The following is an 18812-nucleotide window of genomic DNA, read 5'->3' on the forward strand; positions in this document are numbered from 1 at the left end:
CAATGTGTTTGCTCATTGGCTCAGAAGGCTAATTGATGATTAGAAAACCCTTGTGCAATCATGTTCACACATCTGAAAACAGTTTAGCTCGTTACAGAAGCTACAAAACTGACCTTCCTTTGAGCAGATTGAGTTTCTGGAGCATCACATTTGTGGGGTCAATTAAACGCTCAAAATGGCCAGAAAAAGAGAACTTTCATCTGAAACTCGACAGTCTATTCTTGTTCTTAGAAATGAAGGCTATTTCACAAAATTGTTTGGGTGACCCCAAACCTTTGAACGGTAGTGTATTCCATTGCATAGTTAGATTTTTTGCGCGTACCTGCTTTTTGCAGGAAGATTTAAGCCTCTTTTGCACTCAGACAGTTCACGCGCTGCTTGCTGTACAACAGCCATCTTGGCTTGGTTGACCACCACTGTTTTTCCACTTCCAGGAAGAAGCTACGTGACGGAATACAAGCAATTGCGCCTATTAAGCCCTTTAAAAAACATGTAAAAACCGCCGACAATACTCCATGTACATGTTGTGACTTAATTATTAACCAAGTATTAGCAATGTTTTTTCAATAAGAGCTCATGCCAAGGAACTACCGTAATTTCCGGACTATAAGCCGCTACTTTTTCCCCTCGTTCTGGTCCCTGCGGCTTATACAAGGGTGCGGCTTATTTACGGCCTGTTCTTCTCCGACACCGACGAAGAGGATTTCGGTGGTTTTAGTACGCAGGAGGAAGACGATGACACAATGATTAAAGACTGACTTTTCATATACCGGTAGGCTGGTTATTTTGATAACGTACAGGCGAGCACTTTGTATTACTTTAATAATAATAATACCTGGGATTTATATAGCGCTTTTTCTAAGTACCCAAAGTCGCTTTTACATGGTTAAAAACCCGTCATTCATTCACACCTGGTGGTGGTAAGCTACTTTCGTAGCCACAGCTGCCCTTGTATTATTTGTACTCTGCACGAATGCTGTTCGCCATGTCAAAGATGTGAAAGTTTGATTGAATGATTGAAAGATTTATTGTTAATAAATGGGACGCTTTGCGTTCCCAAACAGTCATCTCTGTCCCGACAATCCCCTCCGTGGTAGCAGGAACCCCTATATACTACGGTAATTACAGATCAAAACCCTGCGGCTTATAGTCGGGTGTGGCTTATATGTGGATCAATCTGTATTTTCCCCTAAATTTAGCTGGTGCGGCTTATAGTCAGGTGCGGCTTATAGTCCAGAAATTACGGTACTTTTAGCAGCGTTGTGATCACAAAGAGCTAACTAACTCATGCTTCTATATTGACATACTGAGCATCCCCTCTGAGTTGGTGAAAGTTAATACTAGATTTTAAATAATACCTTTCACCTAGATAGTAGAACAGAGCTGGGCAAATATTTTGACTCAGAATTTCTGAGAGAAAACAATGTGTCTGGGGGGCCAATGTGTATGTGTGTACAAATTATATTTACACATTTAGCGGTCAACATCTGCTGTACAGTATGTGTGTTTGGGTCCCTTTTTTTCTAGGAACACTAATAAGAGATGTCCGATAATGGCTTTTTTGCCGATATCCGATATTCCGATATTGTCCAACTCTTAATTACATATTCCGATATCAACCGATACCGATATATACAGTCGTGGAATTAACACAATATTATGCCTAATTTTGTTGTGATGCCCCGCTGGATGCATTAAACAATGTAACTTTACCATGAATTGATTCACGTGGACCCCGACTTAAACATGTTGAAAAACGTATTCGGGTGTTACCATTTAGTGGTCAATTGTACGGAATATGTACTGTACTGTGCAATCTACTAATCCAAGTTTCAATCAATCAATCAAAAACAAGGTTTTCCAAAATAAGAGAACAACTTCAACTCCAGTTATGGAAAAAAGTGCCAACATGGCACTGCCATATTTATTATTGAAGTCACAAAGTGCATTATTTTTTTTAAACATGCCTCAAAACAGCAGCTTGGAATTTGGGACATGCTCTCCCTGAGATAATCCTAATACCCACTACAACTATGGGAAATACTATACTTTGATATTATCGGGCATCTCTAACACTAGTACCAAGTCACAACGTCTGATAGAGTTCTAAAAACGTTATGACAGACCACTTCAAAAAACGGAATGGACTTTTACAGTTTTTTACTGAATGGGACACCCAACATGTACAAACGTACATGAAAATAAAGAAAGTGGAATTTATAATATGAATATGGATATGAACGTCGCTCCTCTTTTACTTCTCAGACCAGCTCCTCAATAAACATATTTTAGAATAAAAAAAAAACACAACAAAAACGTAACAAACAGCAAAATATGAATGCAAAGTGTAATAAACACCTACAATATGATATATTATCACGTAAAAATGTGCTTCCGCATCTGTTTCTGATACACGCGTTTCAGGCTGGCTGCTCTGAAAACAAACCCCGCCCACTCTGCTGTGTTTCTCGCCTGAGCTGCTGTGACGTAGATTACCGTACTAATTCATATAACACTCAGAAGCGTAGATGTCGACCATTTAAATACTTTCTATAGTTCAAGACTTACGGTAATTTAAAAACAGCACTGCACATCATAATGGCGGCAACAATTTTGATGTTAAAGATCTAAAAAAATGATGTAGAACCGGATTGCAAATCATAACGGGCCGCATGTGGCCCGCGGGCCATATTTTGCTCAGGTGTGTAGTAGAAGGTTGTGGACATAAACCGAGACGTTGGTCAACTTTGACATCCAACTTAAACCTGGAGATGGCAAGAAAGACACACAAAAAAAATTGCTTAATCGTTTCGTTTTTGTTTTTTTAATTCTTCATCTAAACGGGAAGATATGAACATCCCATCTGTCGTCATCCCACTGAGAGCAGACATTGGAAAGTGATCGTTTTATTATGTCCGTAGTTAGTTTCTTGTTTGGCACTTGCTTGCTACTTGTTGGATCTGTTTAGCACACAGATTCTAAAACTTGTAGATCATCCTCCTTATATTCAGGCTCAGAAACACAAGGTTCTGGATCATCATTTGTCCAAATGTTGTCGTGTCTCATGAAGTCTACGTGAGTGGTAAAGTTTTTGTTGAAGGACAAATTGAATGTTGTGATGCGTCTGAGAAATGAATATGCCTCCGTATGTTAAAAATGAGCAAAAATACGTAAATATTACATGTTATTATGAATGTGCCTGTTACTATATTACATATAAAACTTAGTGTGTATATAAAACTATAATAGAGGTGTTTTAGGGAGCTTTATAGGCAGAATAGAGCGACCGCCATTAACTCCATTGTTGGCCGACTTTTGCTAGCATTTATTTACGAGTTATATAAAAAAAGAAAAACATATGTCTTCTTGTTTAACATAAGGATTGTGAACGAAAGGCAAAAATCCCCAAAAAAGTGCCTCAGAAGCTAAAATGCACTGCAAAAACTGAAATGTAAGTAAGATTAAATATCTCAAATAAGGGTGATATTTGCTTATTTTCTGCCTGATAAGATAATTTTTCTCACTAAGCAGATTTTATGTTAGAGTGTTTTACTTCTTTTAAGGGTTTCGGTCCTAAATTATCTCAGTAAGATGTTACAGCTTGTTGCTGAGATTTTATGACCTATATTGAGTAAAATATGCTTGAAACCTGAATATCAACTGTTGCAAAGCTGTGTCATCAACACTCACAAGTATAAAACTGCTTTTTCAAAGCAATAATTTCTTACCTCAAGCATGAAAAAAAAATCATGATGTCAAGCGCATATCATTATGTCAAGATAATGGCACTAGCATTTACTTAATTTAAGAATATTTTTCAACATATTGAGCAAAAAGGTCTCTTTTTTTTCTACCAAGAAAAGTGCACTTGTTATTAGTGAGAATATACTTATTTTAAAGTATTTTTGGGTTCATTGAGGTTAGCTAATTTTACTTGTTTTGGAAAGTCTTGACAAGCCCAATTTTCTTGTTCTATTGGCAGATAATTTTGCTTAGTTCAAATAAAATACCCCTAATTTATTTGTATTTTTTTCTTGTTTTTGAACACTGACTTTTTGCAGTGTGTAAAGTGTGAGCTGGGATTTGCCCCCATAATTAATATGAATGCATCTTATGTATACTTGCGCACCACTTGTAAGATACAACTAGCTCCCGCTGTCAGGTGTAAGGAAGTGTGAGCCAAGCACCCACCTGGATGGCGCAGGTGAGCCCCTTGTAGCCTCTCCGACAGTGGCAGTAGTCGGGCAGCACGCACCTCCCCCCGTTGAGGCAGCGCTGTCTGCACACGGCTTGGAGGGGCCACAAAAAGTCAGGTGTGTGAATGAGAAGAGCATTCTTACAACACAGTTCGGGTGTCGGGCCCTCACCTGTTTGACACTGCAGACCTTCCCACCCGGCCGGGCAGTTGCAGGTGTTGGGCCCCACGCACTCGCCGCCGTTTTTGCACTTTTGCAGGCAGACGGCTGCGGCGTGAAGGCAGAGACGACAGGAAGAACACATGAAAACGGAGCTCAAGGCAGCAGGATAAAACTGACGGCGTCACTCACGTATGTGACAACGCTTGCCCGTCCATCCCGATGTGCACGAGCACATGTTGGCGCCCACACACTTGCCTTTGTTCATGCACGCAGGCTCGCACACACCTGCGACACACATTGTGTTACCAGGCAAAATTCAGCACAACTGCTGGTAATAATTAGTGCTGTGCGGCTCAATACTGAAATATCGATACCAGATCTTTATGCTATAATATCAATCATCAAATCGATACTTTTGAGACTTTAGTTCAGGGGTGTCCAAACGTTTTCCACCAAGGGCCGCAGACTGAAAAGCTAAAGTATGCAGGGGCCATATTTTATTTTATTTTATTTCTTTTTTTAAACGCTAAAAAATATATTGTTTCAGCTATGTGTTTTAGGTGACTAAGTATATTATCTTTAATCATTAGTTACAACTTTTCAGCTTTTTTCATGACAAAATGTTGCTCTTTTTTCTTACATTTTACTGTTTTTCCCCCCGTAAGAATATAATATTATTAATAATAATAATAATAATAATACAATTGTGTAAATGCACAACAAAGTGTGTAAAAACTTCTGCCTGTACAAAACATTAATGTTCAGTTACATATTAAACAGTGTTTATTATAGTTGTTGTAATTTTTCAGATTAATTCATAAGTTAATATTTAATTTTTTAATTAACAAACTAAACTTTGTTTATATTTTAGGTATATTTTATTTTCATTTAGTGAGCTTCTAAGATTTTAGATCAGGGCTGTCTAAACTTTTCCCACCAAGAGCTGAATACCACAAAGTCAAAATACAGGGGAGCCATTTTGATATGTTTTTTATTTTAAATATTGAATATACTATTATTAATCATTAGTTCATTACATTCCGATTTTTTGCTTTTTTCTTAATTTTTTCTACTGTGTCGTCCCACCGCCCCCATGTAAGAATAGAATAAAAAATAATAATAAAGTTGTGTAACTGCATTACTTAGTGTGTAAACAATTCTGCCTGTATGAAAATATTAATGTTCAGTTACATATTTAACAGTGTTTATTATGGTTGTTGTAATGAAAAAAAAGATTCATAAGTTAATATAATTTTATTTTTTAATTAACTAACTAAACTTTGTGTATATGTTAAGTATATTTTATTTTCATTTTGTGAGCTTCTAATATTTTAGATCAGGGGTGTCTAAACTGTTCCCACCAAGGGCCACATTCTGAAAAGTCAAGTATGGGGGGGCAATTTTAATATATTTTTATTTAAAAATTAAAAACAGATATATATGTATTTAAAGATAGAATGTTGTGTTATAGGTGACTAATTTTATTATTATTAGTTTGAACATTTCAGCTTTTTCTCATTACATACCAATTGTTTGCTCTTTTTTCTTTAATTTTTACAGTTTTTCCCCCCAAGTAAGAATATAATAAAAATAAAAATACAGTTGTGTAACTGCATAACATAGCATGTCAAAAATTCTGCCTGTACAAAATATTAATGTTCAGTTACGCATTTAACAGTGTTTATTATGGTTGTTGTAATTTTTCAAATGAATTCATAAGTTTTTTGTTTTTTTTTAATTAACTAACTAAACTTTGTTTATATTTTAAGTATATTTTATTTTCATTTTGTGAGCTTCTAATATTTTAGATCAGGGGTGTCTAAACTGTTCCCACCAAGGGCCACATTCTGAAAAGTCAAGTATGGGGGGGCAATTTTAATATATTTTTATTTAAAAATTAAAACAGATATATATGTATTTAAAGATAGAATGTTGTGTTATAGGTGACTAATTTTATTATTATTAGTTTGAACATTTCAGCTTTTTCTCATTACATACCAATTGTTTGCTCTTTTTTCTTTAATTTTTACAGTTTTTCCCCCAAGTAAGAATATAATAAAAATAAAAATACAGTTGTGTAACTGCATAACATAGCATGTCAAAAATTCTGCCTGTACAAAATATTAATGTTCAGTTACGCATTTAACAGTGTTTATTATGGTTGTTGTAATTTTTCAAATGAATTCATAAGTTTTTTTTTTTTTTTAAATTAACTAACTAAACTTTGTTTATATTTTAAGTATATTTTATTTTCATTTTTTGAGGTTCTAATATTTTAGATCATGGGTGTCTAAACTTTCCACCAAGGGCTGCATTCTGAAAAGTCAAATAGGGGGGGGGGGGGGGGGGTAGTAATTTTAAGGTTTTTTTTTTTACTTAAAAAAATAGTAATATATTTAAATATACAACTTTGTGTTATAGGTGACTAAATATATTATTTTACTAATTTAAAATTTAAGCTTTTTTTCATTACATTTAAATGTTTTGCTCTTTTTTAAAAAAAAAGTACTTTTTTCCCCCCAATGTAAGAATAGAATACAAATAATAATAATAATAATAAAATTGTGTTCCTGCATAACCTCGTGTGTCAAAAATTCTCCCTGTATGAAAATAAAATATCAATGTTCAGTTACACATTTAATCGTGTTTATTATGGTTGTTGTAATTTTTCAAATTAATTCATAAGTTAATATTTTATCTTTTAATTAACTACCTAAATTTTGTTTATATTTTAGGTACATTTTATGAGTTTCTAATATTTTAGATCAGTGGTGTCTAACTTTTTCCACTAAGAGCCGAAAACTGCAAAGTCAAAATATAGGGGACCAATTTTTTGATTTTGATATGTTTTTTTAATTAAAAAAGACAAATACAAAACTTTGTGTTATAGGTGACTGAATACTTTCAAATTTTAGCTTTACATTCCTTTTTTTTGCTCTTTTTTTCTTCTTACATTTTTACTGTTGTTTTTTTAGATATTTTATTTGAAAATACACAACTTTTAAAATTTTAGCAGACACATTAGGTATATTTGCACAAAGTAACAGTATCGCCGATACCAACCTGAATTTTACTTGATATCGGATCAGAATGAAAACCAGTGGTATCGCACATCACTAGTAATAATAAGTAATGCCACTCACTTTTCTGACATCTTGTCCCGTGTAGCCTTCAGGACAGGAACACACGTTGTTCCTCATGCAGTGACCCCCGTTCTTGCACGGTGGGCTGCACACGGCTACCAAACACAAACAAGTAGGGATTGTCACGTCTTGGCATAACGATGGTGTGTTCGTGATTCCAAAATGCGGAGGCAGGAGACAATGTGCAGCTAAGAAGAGCTATTTACGTCCTTAAGCAGGCAAAAATACAAGGAGCCGTGCCGCTCGGAAGCGCACGTGAAGTATAGCATACCAGAGTAACCATGAAATGTAAGACAGTAGCATTCAGCTAACAAGAAACGTAAACGGTAAAACAAAGCTAATAATGGTTCCGCGCCGACTGGACTGTGAGACTGGCATATAAAAGTGCTTGAGTGGGACTGGCCGCAAATGCGTGTCCTAATCACCAAACAGAGGCAGGTGTGCACCATCAGCGCTCTGAGCAACTAGAAGAGGGGTGTCAAACTCGTTTTCATTGAGGGCCACATCGTAGTTATGGTTGCCCTCAGAGGGCCGTTTTTAACATTGAGTAATATATGAATATACGTGTGTGTATATATATATATATATATATATATATATATATATATATATATATATATATATATATATATATATATATATATATATATATATTTTTTTTTACATAAGCAGCAAAGATATTTTTTACATTTTACTTTAAAAACTGGCAGCTCAGTCACCAGAATTTTACAGTAAAAGCAGTGGGTTTTTTACAGCATATAAAAACATTGAATAAATGGAATAGGATGGAAAAACAATACCTCTGTTTTAGCGGTAAAATTCAAGCAGCAGAGCTGCCAGTTTTGTTTTGTTTTTACCGTAAAATCAAGTTGTTTTTAATGTTTTTGTGTTGTTTTTTTTTTTTATGTTTTAGTGTCTTACTGTATATGGAAAAAAAAAAGTACTAAAGTTGATTTTACGGTAAAAAACTCAGTCGGTGGAATTTAACTGTAAAATCTAATTTCAATTTCACAGTCTACAATTTGATTGATAATTTGTTGAAATAAAAAGTTGGGTAGATATTTAAGTACAGTATTTAGCTTTATTTTAACAAAAAATATATATCAAAATATAATATTTTGATTTTGATAACATTGAATTTTAAAAGATATGCAATTTGTCTGTCTATCTGTGTTGGCCCTGCGATGAGGTGGCGACTTGTCCAGGGTGTACCCCGCCTTCCGCCCGATTGTAGCTGAGATAGGCTCCGGCGCCCCCCGCGACCCCGAGGGGAATAAGCGGTGGAGGATGGATGGATGCAATTAAATGCAGTACATTATTTTTAATGTCAAAAGGGAAAGAACAAATATATTTAGTAAGAAAAGATTAAGCACTTTATTAACGCATATTATTTCCAAGCTTTCGCAGGCCACATAAAATAATGTGGCGGGCCAGATTTGGCCCCCGGGCCTTGAGTTTGACACCTGTGAACTAGAAGGTATACAAGGGAGGAAAGGAGCTCTCACAACATAAATAACCGCTAAAAACAAGATACGGCCCATTGTAACAGGTCATGACAGGGCTGAGCTGATTAATCAGCCACTGATGAGTATAGGCCATTTTTTGTGAAAAAGTATGTGATCCAAATGCATTTTAATGCTGATCACAAACGCCTATCCCTTTTGGCTGACACTGTATTTGTTTCTAGTTCCTCGGCCTACAAGCCAGCAGCTAATTATGTGCCTCCGTACAGAGTGTGGACACGCTTCACTAAGCTAATAATAATCACCTCCATTACAGCAAATAAACTGCATTTCTTGATATTTTAAGTATCATTATCACTGAAGAACGAGGCTCAACATGTTACACAACGAGAGCAAGCATGCTAATAGCTAAGCCAGCTTAAACAACACCAAAAAATAAGTGTGTGGAAAGGGAGTGTGATCAGCGCGCTTGCAGGAGCAAAGGTCACCGCCTCTGTCCATGGTGCTGAAAACAGAGCGCCATCAGACGGGGCATGGCATGTGCTGACGGCGAGACACAGCTGGCAGATGATTAGATTGCACAGGTAGTACGTATTAATCTAATCATCTGTTGTCTTTAACAGTGAACGGCCGGGTGCAGGAGGGGGAGGAGGCTACGGACATGACTGAAAAGTCATGTTCTGGGAGAGAAACCGATTACTGAAAAATATTATCATTAAAAACCTTGTTGAACCTGCACGCTGGACTCTTGTGCCGTGTCTTTAGTGGAACTGCTAGGAAGCGACTTCCACAAAGTGCTTAGTAAAGTTTAAGAAGTGTGTTAAAGCAAAGAGTAAGCAGTATTTTTTTTTTAGTTATTGTGTACTATTGACTTTGTTTTGTTTATACAATTGTATATAATACAAATAAATAAGGAAGTGGTTTGAATATTGTGTTGGTATTGTAAAACTGTCAAAAGCACTCACCATAAATACATAAAAAAATCTACAGTTGATACATATGATCGGTATCGGCCGATCTTGCTTATGATCGGTATTGGAATCAGCAGCAAAAACACGTGGTTGGAACATCTTTACGAATTAATGGAATTAAGCAGAAGAAAAACTGTTGTGTCGCATATTTCTCACCAATCTGGCACTGAGAGCCGTAGAAGCCGCCGGGGCAAGCGCAGACGTTTGGTTTCACGCACGTTCCCCCGTTCAGGCAAACTGGATGACACTCCGCTGTGGACCCCGGGGCAAACGCACACATTTCAATGCTCTCCTCGTGGAAACAGGATGTAGATTGTGTATTGTCCACACCACCGTCACTCAGTGTGATGCCATGTGTCGTACCCGAGTTGCACGTTGGTCCGTTCCAGCCTGGCTTGCATTTGCATACATCAGGAGAAACACACTCGCCGCCATTTTCACAGTGCCTGTTACACACCACTGAAACACACACAGTTTATATTATATTGTACTGCTCTCATTACATGATGCAGGTGTACCTAATGAAGTGTCTGATGTAAATGCAAATGAGAAAACTCGGGGTGTTCCGATACCATTTTTTCACTTCCCAAAGGATACAGATAGTTTTGAGTATTGGCTGATATCGATGTTAATCCAATACAATCTATATGAATCATACGCTTGTTATTTTGTAGTTTGGGATATTAGAAAAGGCTTGATCAAGAGAAATTAGTCAAATCGCAGATATGAAAAACACTAACTTAATGACAGATTTAAGGTTTATGAGGTGAAGTAGTTTTTTGGTGAGACCAAGTGGTCACAATAATTCATCAAGTTAAGCTCTTGACGCGGTAAATTGAATGATGTGGACACGTTTGTTACCGGACACTTTCTAACACTCTTCTGCCTTGGAGACTTTGTAAGTGTAAGCAATATGGAACTATAATTATTTGAGACTTGTTTGTATTGACACATTTTAGATTGCAATATTGTAATTAGTGGGGCGGCCCCTCCCTGGTGGTGTGCCGTGACCCCAGGGAACTTTATCAGTATCATGCTTCGAAAAACTACAAAACGTGCTCATTTTAGCCGTTAACCCCGACTTCCTCATTTGTATTCATAAAAATAATTATTACATTCATTTTTGTTTTGTAAGTGTTTTATATATTGTGCTCAAGGTAATGTTGCTGATCCATTTGAATGTATTATTATTTATTGAGTCATTTTTATTTTATTTTTCAGTATCAAATGGTTAAAGTTAATCAAAAAAATGTTATACTGTATCATAAAGGTTTTTTTCGTTTTTTTTAGGCAAATTGCTGCACTTTAAATCTTATGTTAGTAAAAAAAAAACTATTTTAATAAAGTTATTTGTTGTAAGTTGATGTATACTTCTTATTTTTTGCTTTTTGAATGTTAATAAGTTTCAGTTTCAGTGTATTTCAAACATGCATACGATACAATCTAATGCATCACATATTTCCAGTTGTTTCATTACAGCGCGTCTGAAAAAGAGTAGGAAGAAACAAAGCTCATTTAATCCTACCCCTTTTCATATTAAAGCAATTTTATCCCATTTCCTTGTTCTCTGTAACACAATAGTGAATAAATAAATAATAAATTATATACCATAGTAAATAAACAAATATTAAATAAAGAATCATTATCTCAAAAGAAAATGTAAAAAAAGGTTCCAGATGTTCATTATTATTGTTCTCCTTTGTACTTAGTAAATACTTGTAGTTTGTACAGTCCCGTAAATTTAATCATATTGGTGCTTTGTTTGATTTATTCGGTTAATCCATTCCATAATTTCATTCCACATACAGATATGCTAAAGGTTTTAAGTGTTGTACGAGCATACAAAAGTTTTAAATTAGATTTTCCTCTAAGATTCGATATCTCGTATTTTGTTGAGAATAATTGTTGTACATTAAGGATACAATGTTATGCAGAGGTGTACTTAAAAATATTTTACAAACAAGTTATACTATTTGTAGTCGCGGCAGAAAGTGTCCAGCAGGCACAAGACATTAGAACAACGTTGAGAACTTGTTGAATAAGGTCCTGACGTTGAGCAACTCAAACATAAAATTGAAACAACATGCTTTTTGACTACGTTTAATCAAAGTTGGGTTCTGACCAATGTTCCCTCTAATTGTTCATGTGTGTGAGCACACACAAAAAACTCCCTGAGCATTCAGTGGAGCACATGTGAGCAACATCACACGTGGCAATACCAGCAGCACACCTGTCTCAAACCAATCTTTTATTATCAGAGGTGGGTAGTAACGTGCTACATTTACTCCGTTACATCTACTTGAGTAACTTTTCGGATAAATTGTACTTCTAAGAGTAGTTTTAATGCAACATACTTTTACTTGAGTATATTTATAGAGAAGAAACGCTACTTTCACTCCGCTCCATTTATCTACATTCAGCTCGCTACTGATTTTTATCGATCTGTTAATGCACGCTTTGTTTGTTTTGGTTTGTCAGACAGACCTTCAAAGTAGGATCTATCGCATGCCTGCGTTTCACCAATCAAATACAGTCACTGGTGACGTTTGACTCCGTTTCACCAATCAAACAGAGCCAGGCGGTCACGTGATTAACTGCACATAAAGTTTCAGCGGCAACAAGCTTAAGCTTACAAGAACTCAACGTCAAATTTGAGGAAGCACATGGCGATAAGTAACGTTAGTAGATATTTTGGCTGTCACCGTAGGCTGATGTTAGCTTCCCTGCTATGAATCACTGTCAAATGTACATCGTGTGGGGACATTTATTAACGCACTGCAGCCTCATAGAGAGACAGAGACACACACACACGCACACACACTCACGCATGCATACAAACACCAATCAGAAGCCCACACCTATCAGTTTATGGTTTGCGTAAAGGCTAACTTGTTATTTTCCTTTATAATCTCTGCTTACTGAGCCTATGGTGCTGTTAAAGGCCTACTGAAATGACATGTTTTTATTTAAACGGGGATAGCAGATCCATTCTATGTGTCATACTTGATCATTTCGCGATATTGCCATATTTTTGCTGAAAGGATTTAGTATAGAACAACGACGATAAAGTTCGCAACTTTTGGTCGCTGATAAAAAAAAGCCTTGCCCATTAATAGTAGCGTGACGTCACAGGAGGTAGGATTCCTCACAATTCCCCGTTGTTTACAATGGAGCGAGAGAGATTCGGACCGAGAAAGCGCCGATTACCCCATTAATTTGAGCGAGGATGAAAGATTTGTGGATGAGGAACGTTAGAGTGAAAAACTAGAGAGGCAGTGCAGGGTGTATCTTTTTTCGCTCTGACCGTAACTTAGGTACAAGGTCTCATTGGATTCCACACTCTCCTTTTTCTATTGTGGATCACGGATTTGTATTTTAAACCACCTCGGATACTATATCCTCTTGAAAATGAGAGTCGAGAACGCGAAATGGACATTCACAGTGACTTTTATCTCCACAACAATACATCAGCGAAGCTCTTTAGCTACTGAGCTAACGTGATAGCATTGTGCTTAAATGCAGATAGAAACAAAATAAATAAATCCCTGACTGGAAGGATAGACAGAAGATAAACAATACTATTAAACCATGGACATGTAACTACACGGTTAATAATTCTCAGCCTGGCAAAGCTTAACAATGCTGTTGCTAACGACGCTGAAATTAACTTAGCAACTTGGCAACCGGACCTCACAGAGCTATGATAAAAACATTAGCGCTCCACGTACGCCAGCCAGCCCTCATCTGCTCATCAACACCCGTGCTCACCTGCGTTCCAGCGATCAACGGCGCGACGAAGGACTTCACCCGATCATCCGTGCGGTTGGCGGCTAGCGTCGGCTAGGCGTCTGCTATCCAAGTAAGTACTCCTTGTTGTGTTGCTACAGCCAGCCGCTAATACACCGATCCCACCTACAACTTTCTTCTTTGCTGTCTCCATTGTTCATTAAACAAATTGCAAAAGATTCACCAACACAGATGTCCAGAATACTGTGGAATTGTTCGATGAAAACAGAGCAGTTTGTATGGTGACACATTGGGTACGAATACTTCCGTTGCCGTCGTGACGTCACGCGCATACGCATCATACATAGATGTTTCCAACCGGAAGTTTAGCGGGAAATTTAAAATTGCACTTTATAAGTTATTGGCATGTGTTGCAATGTTAAGATTTCATCATTGATATATAAACTATCAGACTGCGTGGTCGGTAGTAGTGGGTTTCAGTAGGCCTTTAAGTTATTGTGGATCAATTTGTCTTAATTTTTTTTTAATGTTAATGTATTATTTAATATATATTATTGTTTTAGTTGCTTAAGAGATATTCCTGGCTCTGAATTTGCTCATTGCTATTTTTATGGTTTTGTGCATTATTTGTTGCCGTCATCATTAAACGAACAGGTTACTCATCAGTTACTCAGTACTTTTTTGAGTAGTTTTTTCAAAACATACTTTTACTTTTACTCAAGTAAATATTTGGGTGACTACTCCTTACTTTTACTTGAGTAATACATCTCTAAAGTAACAGTACTCTTACTTGAGTACAATTTCTGGCTACTCTACCCACCTCTGTTTATTATAACACTCAAATGACAGGAGTCATGTTCATGAGATTATTTTCTAATATTAGTGATTTGGCCCACTTGTAATGAAAATAAAATAAATCTTGTTTTTCATAAGCTATGGATTAGTATTGTACAGTATGTCTGGGTGGGGGTCCTGCTTTGGAAATTCGTTGTACCCCTTTCAGAGATCACATTTAGTTCCCCTTAAACATCCTCATGTTGCACAATGAAACGTAAGCAAAGGATAAAGTGAACATTCCTGTAACTTTCTCTAGTAACAGCATTTCATGATTAATATCAATAAATTAACACTAAGCACACATGTAGGTTGTGAGTTCAAACCCCGGCCGAGTCATACCAAAGACTATAAAAATGGGACCCATTACCTCCCTGCTTGGCACTCAGCATCAAGGGTTGGAATTGGGGGTTAAATCACAAAAAAATTATTCCCGGGCGCGGCCACCGCTGCTGCCCACTGCTCCCCTCCCCTCCCAGGGGGTGATCAAGGGTGATGGATCAAATGCAGAGAATAATTTTGCCACACCTAGTGTGTGTGTGTGTGACAATAATTGGTACTTTAACTTATTTGACTGAGGAGTCATACTGTAACTTTGTGTGGTGTTCGAGTTATCCGACTTTTTGTGTGGCCATAAACGCACCAGTGGCTTAGTGGTTTGCGTGTTGGTGACAGATGACAAGTTGGTTTTGGCCTGGTTCGTACGGCAGAAAATGACTAGTTTTTTGAGATAGGAGTTTTTTACTCATGTTTTTGTACGGTTATGGCCGAATATAAACAGTTTTGCTCAACAAAGTGATCGATATAATTCATGTTGACGAACACCGTTAGGGCCGCTTGTTGTCACTGTCACTCAGAGCTGCATTGCAAAATTATACAGAATAAATTATGTGTTTATTTTGTTTAGAATTCAGATGGGATTTGATTTGGTACGCGGCATATATTTGCTGTGCGCAGAGGATGCTTGAGCAGTGCGCAATTGCGCAGGCGCGCACCTTAGAGGGAACGTTGGTTCTGACGTTGATTTGACCATTGAATTTTGGTCATTTTCCAACTAATATTCTACAACACAAATACAACGTTGAAACAACATGCTCTTTGACAACGTTTAATCAATGTCAGGTTCTGACGTTGATTTGACTGGTTAATTTTGGTCATTTTCCAACCAATATTCCACGACACAAATACAACGTTGAAACAACATGCTTTTTGACGACGTTTAATCAATGTCAGGTCCTGACGTTGACTTAACCGTTTAATTTTGGTCATTTTCCAACCAATATTTTAAACACAAATACAACATTGAAACAACATGCTTTTTGACGACATTTAATCAATGTCAGGTTCTGACGTTGATTTGACGTTGAATATTGGTCATTTCCCAACCAATATTCCACAACACAAACACAACGTTGAAACAACATGCTTTTTGACGACGTTTAATCAATGTCAGGTTCTGACATTGATTTGACCATTGAATTTTGGTCATTTCCCAACCAATATTCCACAACACAAATACAACGTTGAAAGAACATGCTTTTTGACGACGTTTAATCAATGTCAGGTTTTGATGTTGATTTGACCATCTAACTTTGGTCATTTACCAACCAATATTCTACAACACAAATACAAAGTTGAAACAACATACTTTTTGACAACGTTTAATCAATGTCAGGTTCTGACGTTGATTTGACCATTGAATTTTGGTCATTTTCCAACCAATATTCTACAACACAAATATGTTGAAATAAAATGCTTTTTGACAAAATGTAATCAATGTCAAGTTTTGACGTTGATTTGACCATTGAACTTTGGTCATTTACCAACCAATATTCTACAACACAAATACAACATTGAAACAACATGCTTTTTGACGACGTTTAATCAATGTCAGGTGACGTTGATTTGACCATTGAATTTTGGTAATTTCCCAACCAATATTCCACAACACAAATACAACATTGAAACAAAATACTTTTTGACGACGTTTAATCAATGTCAGGTTTTGACGTTGATTTGACCATTGAATTTTGGTCATATTGCAACCAATATTCTACAACACGAATACAATGTTGAAACAACATGCTTTTTGACGACATTTAATAGATGTCAGGTTCTGACATTGATTTGAACATTGAATTTTGGTCATTTTCCAACCAATATTCTACAACACAAATACAACGTTGAAACAACATGCTTTTTGACGATGTTTAATCAATGTCAGGTTATGACGTTGATTTGACCATTTAACTTTGGTCATTTACCAACCAATATTCTACAACACAAATACAAAGTTGAAACAACCTACTTTTTGACAACGTTTAATCAATGTCAGGTTCTGACGTTGATTTGACTATTGAATTTTGGTCATCTTCCAACCAATATTCTACAACACAAATACGTTGAAATAACATGCTTTTTGACAAAATGTAATCAATGTCAAGTTTTGACGTTGATTTGACCATTGAACTTTGGTCATTTCCTAACCAATATTCTACAACACAAATACAACATTGAAACAACATGCTTTTTGACGACGTTTAATCAATGTCAGGTGACGTTGATTTGACCATTGAATTTTGGTAATTTCCCAACCAATATTCCACAACACAAATACAACATTGAAACAAAATACTTTTTGACGACGTTTAATCAATGTCAGGTTTTGACGTTGATTTGACCATTGAATTTTGGTCATATTGCAACCAATATTGTACAACACAAATACAACGTTGAAACAACATGCTTTTTGACGACGTTTAATAGATGTCAGGTTCTGACATTGATTTGAACATTGAATTTTGGTCATTTTCCAACCAATATTCTACAACACAAATACAACGTTGAAACGACATGCTTTTTGACCACGTTTAATCAATGTCAGGTTTTGACGTTGATTTGACCAGTGAATTTTGGTCATTTTCCAACCAATATTCTACAACACAAATACAACGTTGAAACAACATGCTTTTTGACGACGTTTAATCAATGTCAGGTTCTGACGTTGATTTGATTTGACCATTGAATTTTTGTCATTTACGAACCAATATTTTAAACACAAACGTTGAAACAACATGCTTTTTGAAAACGTTTAATCAATGTCAGGTTCTGATGTTGATTTGATCATTGAAATTTGGTGATTTCCCAACCAACAACGTGGATCCAACGTTGGACATCAACGTCTCAATTTACAAGTACAACTATTTTTCAACATTGTTTAGAAGTCAGTTTTAAAAACATAAGTATAATCAACGTTGTATCAATGTATTGTGCCTGCTCGGCGGGGCAACCCAAAATGTTTTCCTCTTCCTTAATAGAAAATGTGTTTAGCTGCTGCGTAGCTACTAGCCTACCATGTTTACCGTTTGTAAATGACTAAAATAGAAGAAGAGACCAACATTGTGTACTTATTGGAGGATGTTTAGACGTTAACTGGCTGTCCAGCTTTCCACAAGTAAACACGACTGCTTGTATCGGACATTTTACATTACACATGCAAGCCGATATCATCCGCTATTGGACCAATAACAATATCGGGTCGGGACACCCCCGAGTGAAAACTACTATTTTTTGTGGACATGAAAACATCTCACTGATTTCACATCTTGGTCCCACATAACCGTAGGGGCAGGTGCACAGGTTCCTGGCCAGACACGTGCCTCCGTGCTGGCATGGCGGCTCGCAGCTCGCTGTGGAGACAAAAAGATGAGAAAATGTCTAATATTGAAGTGTACCAACCAGTGCTGGAGGGAGGGGGGGTTCACCTTCCTCGCAGGTTAGCCCGCCGTAGCCCAACAGACATTCACACACGTTGGGTCTCACACATCTTCCCTGGTTCTTGCAGTCGGGTCGGCACACGGCTTGTGTTGTGTGCAGAGAGAACATTGAAGGTAAAAGGTAGGGATGTCCAATAATATCGGCCGATAAATGCTTTAATAAGTAATATCGGAAATTATCGGTATCGGTTTCAAGATTATCGGTATCGGTTTCCAAAAGTAAAATTTGTGACTTTCTAAAACGCCGCTGTCTACACGGACGCAGGAAGATGTACAGAGCGCCAATTAATCCTTGAAGGCGCTGCCTTTGTGTACTGGCCCAGTCACATAATATCTATGGCTTGACACATGCACGCATACTTGATCAACAGCCATACAGGTCACACTGAGGGTGGCGTATAAACAACTTTAACACTGTTACAAATATGCGCCACACTGTGAACCCACACCAAACAAGAATGAAAAACACATTTCGGGAGAACAAATACCCAGAACCCCTTTGCAGATGCTTGATTTCATT

At 36.7% G+C, this 18812-nt stretch overlaps 1 protein-coding gene across 1 annotated transcript in view; it reads right to left on the reverse strand.

The window, feature by feature from the left end:
- The window catches only part of vwde (von Willebrand factor D and EGF domains), a 94592-nt gene that overhangs the window by 3788 nt on the left and 71992 nt on the right, over positions 1-18812 (reverse strand). The window contains 9 exon segments of the mRNA XM_062062698.1: positions 4192-4289; positions 4368-4463; positions 4548-4643; positions 7502-7516; positions 7519-7596; positions 10092-10187; positions 10299-10394; positions 18110-18205; positions 18281-18376. Coding sequence (XP_061918682.1) covers positions 4192-4289; positions 4368-4463; positions 4548-4643; positions 7502-7516; positions 7519-7596; positions 10092-10187; positions 10299-10394; positions 18110-18205; positions 18281-18376 — 767 coding nt within the window.

Source organism: Entelurus aequoreus, linkage group LG11 (assembly GCF_033978785.1).
Source record: "Entelurus aequoreus isolate RoL-2023_Sb linkage group LG11, RoL_Eaeq_v1.1, whole genome shotgun sequence".
Classification (NCBI taxonomy): domain Eukaryota; kingdom Metazoa; phylum Chordata; class Actinopteri; order Syngnathiformes; family Syngnathidae; genus Entelurus; species Entelurus aequoreus.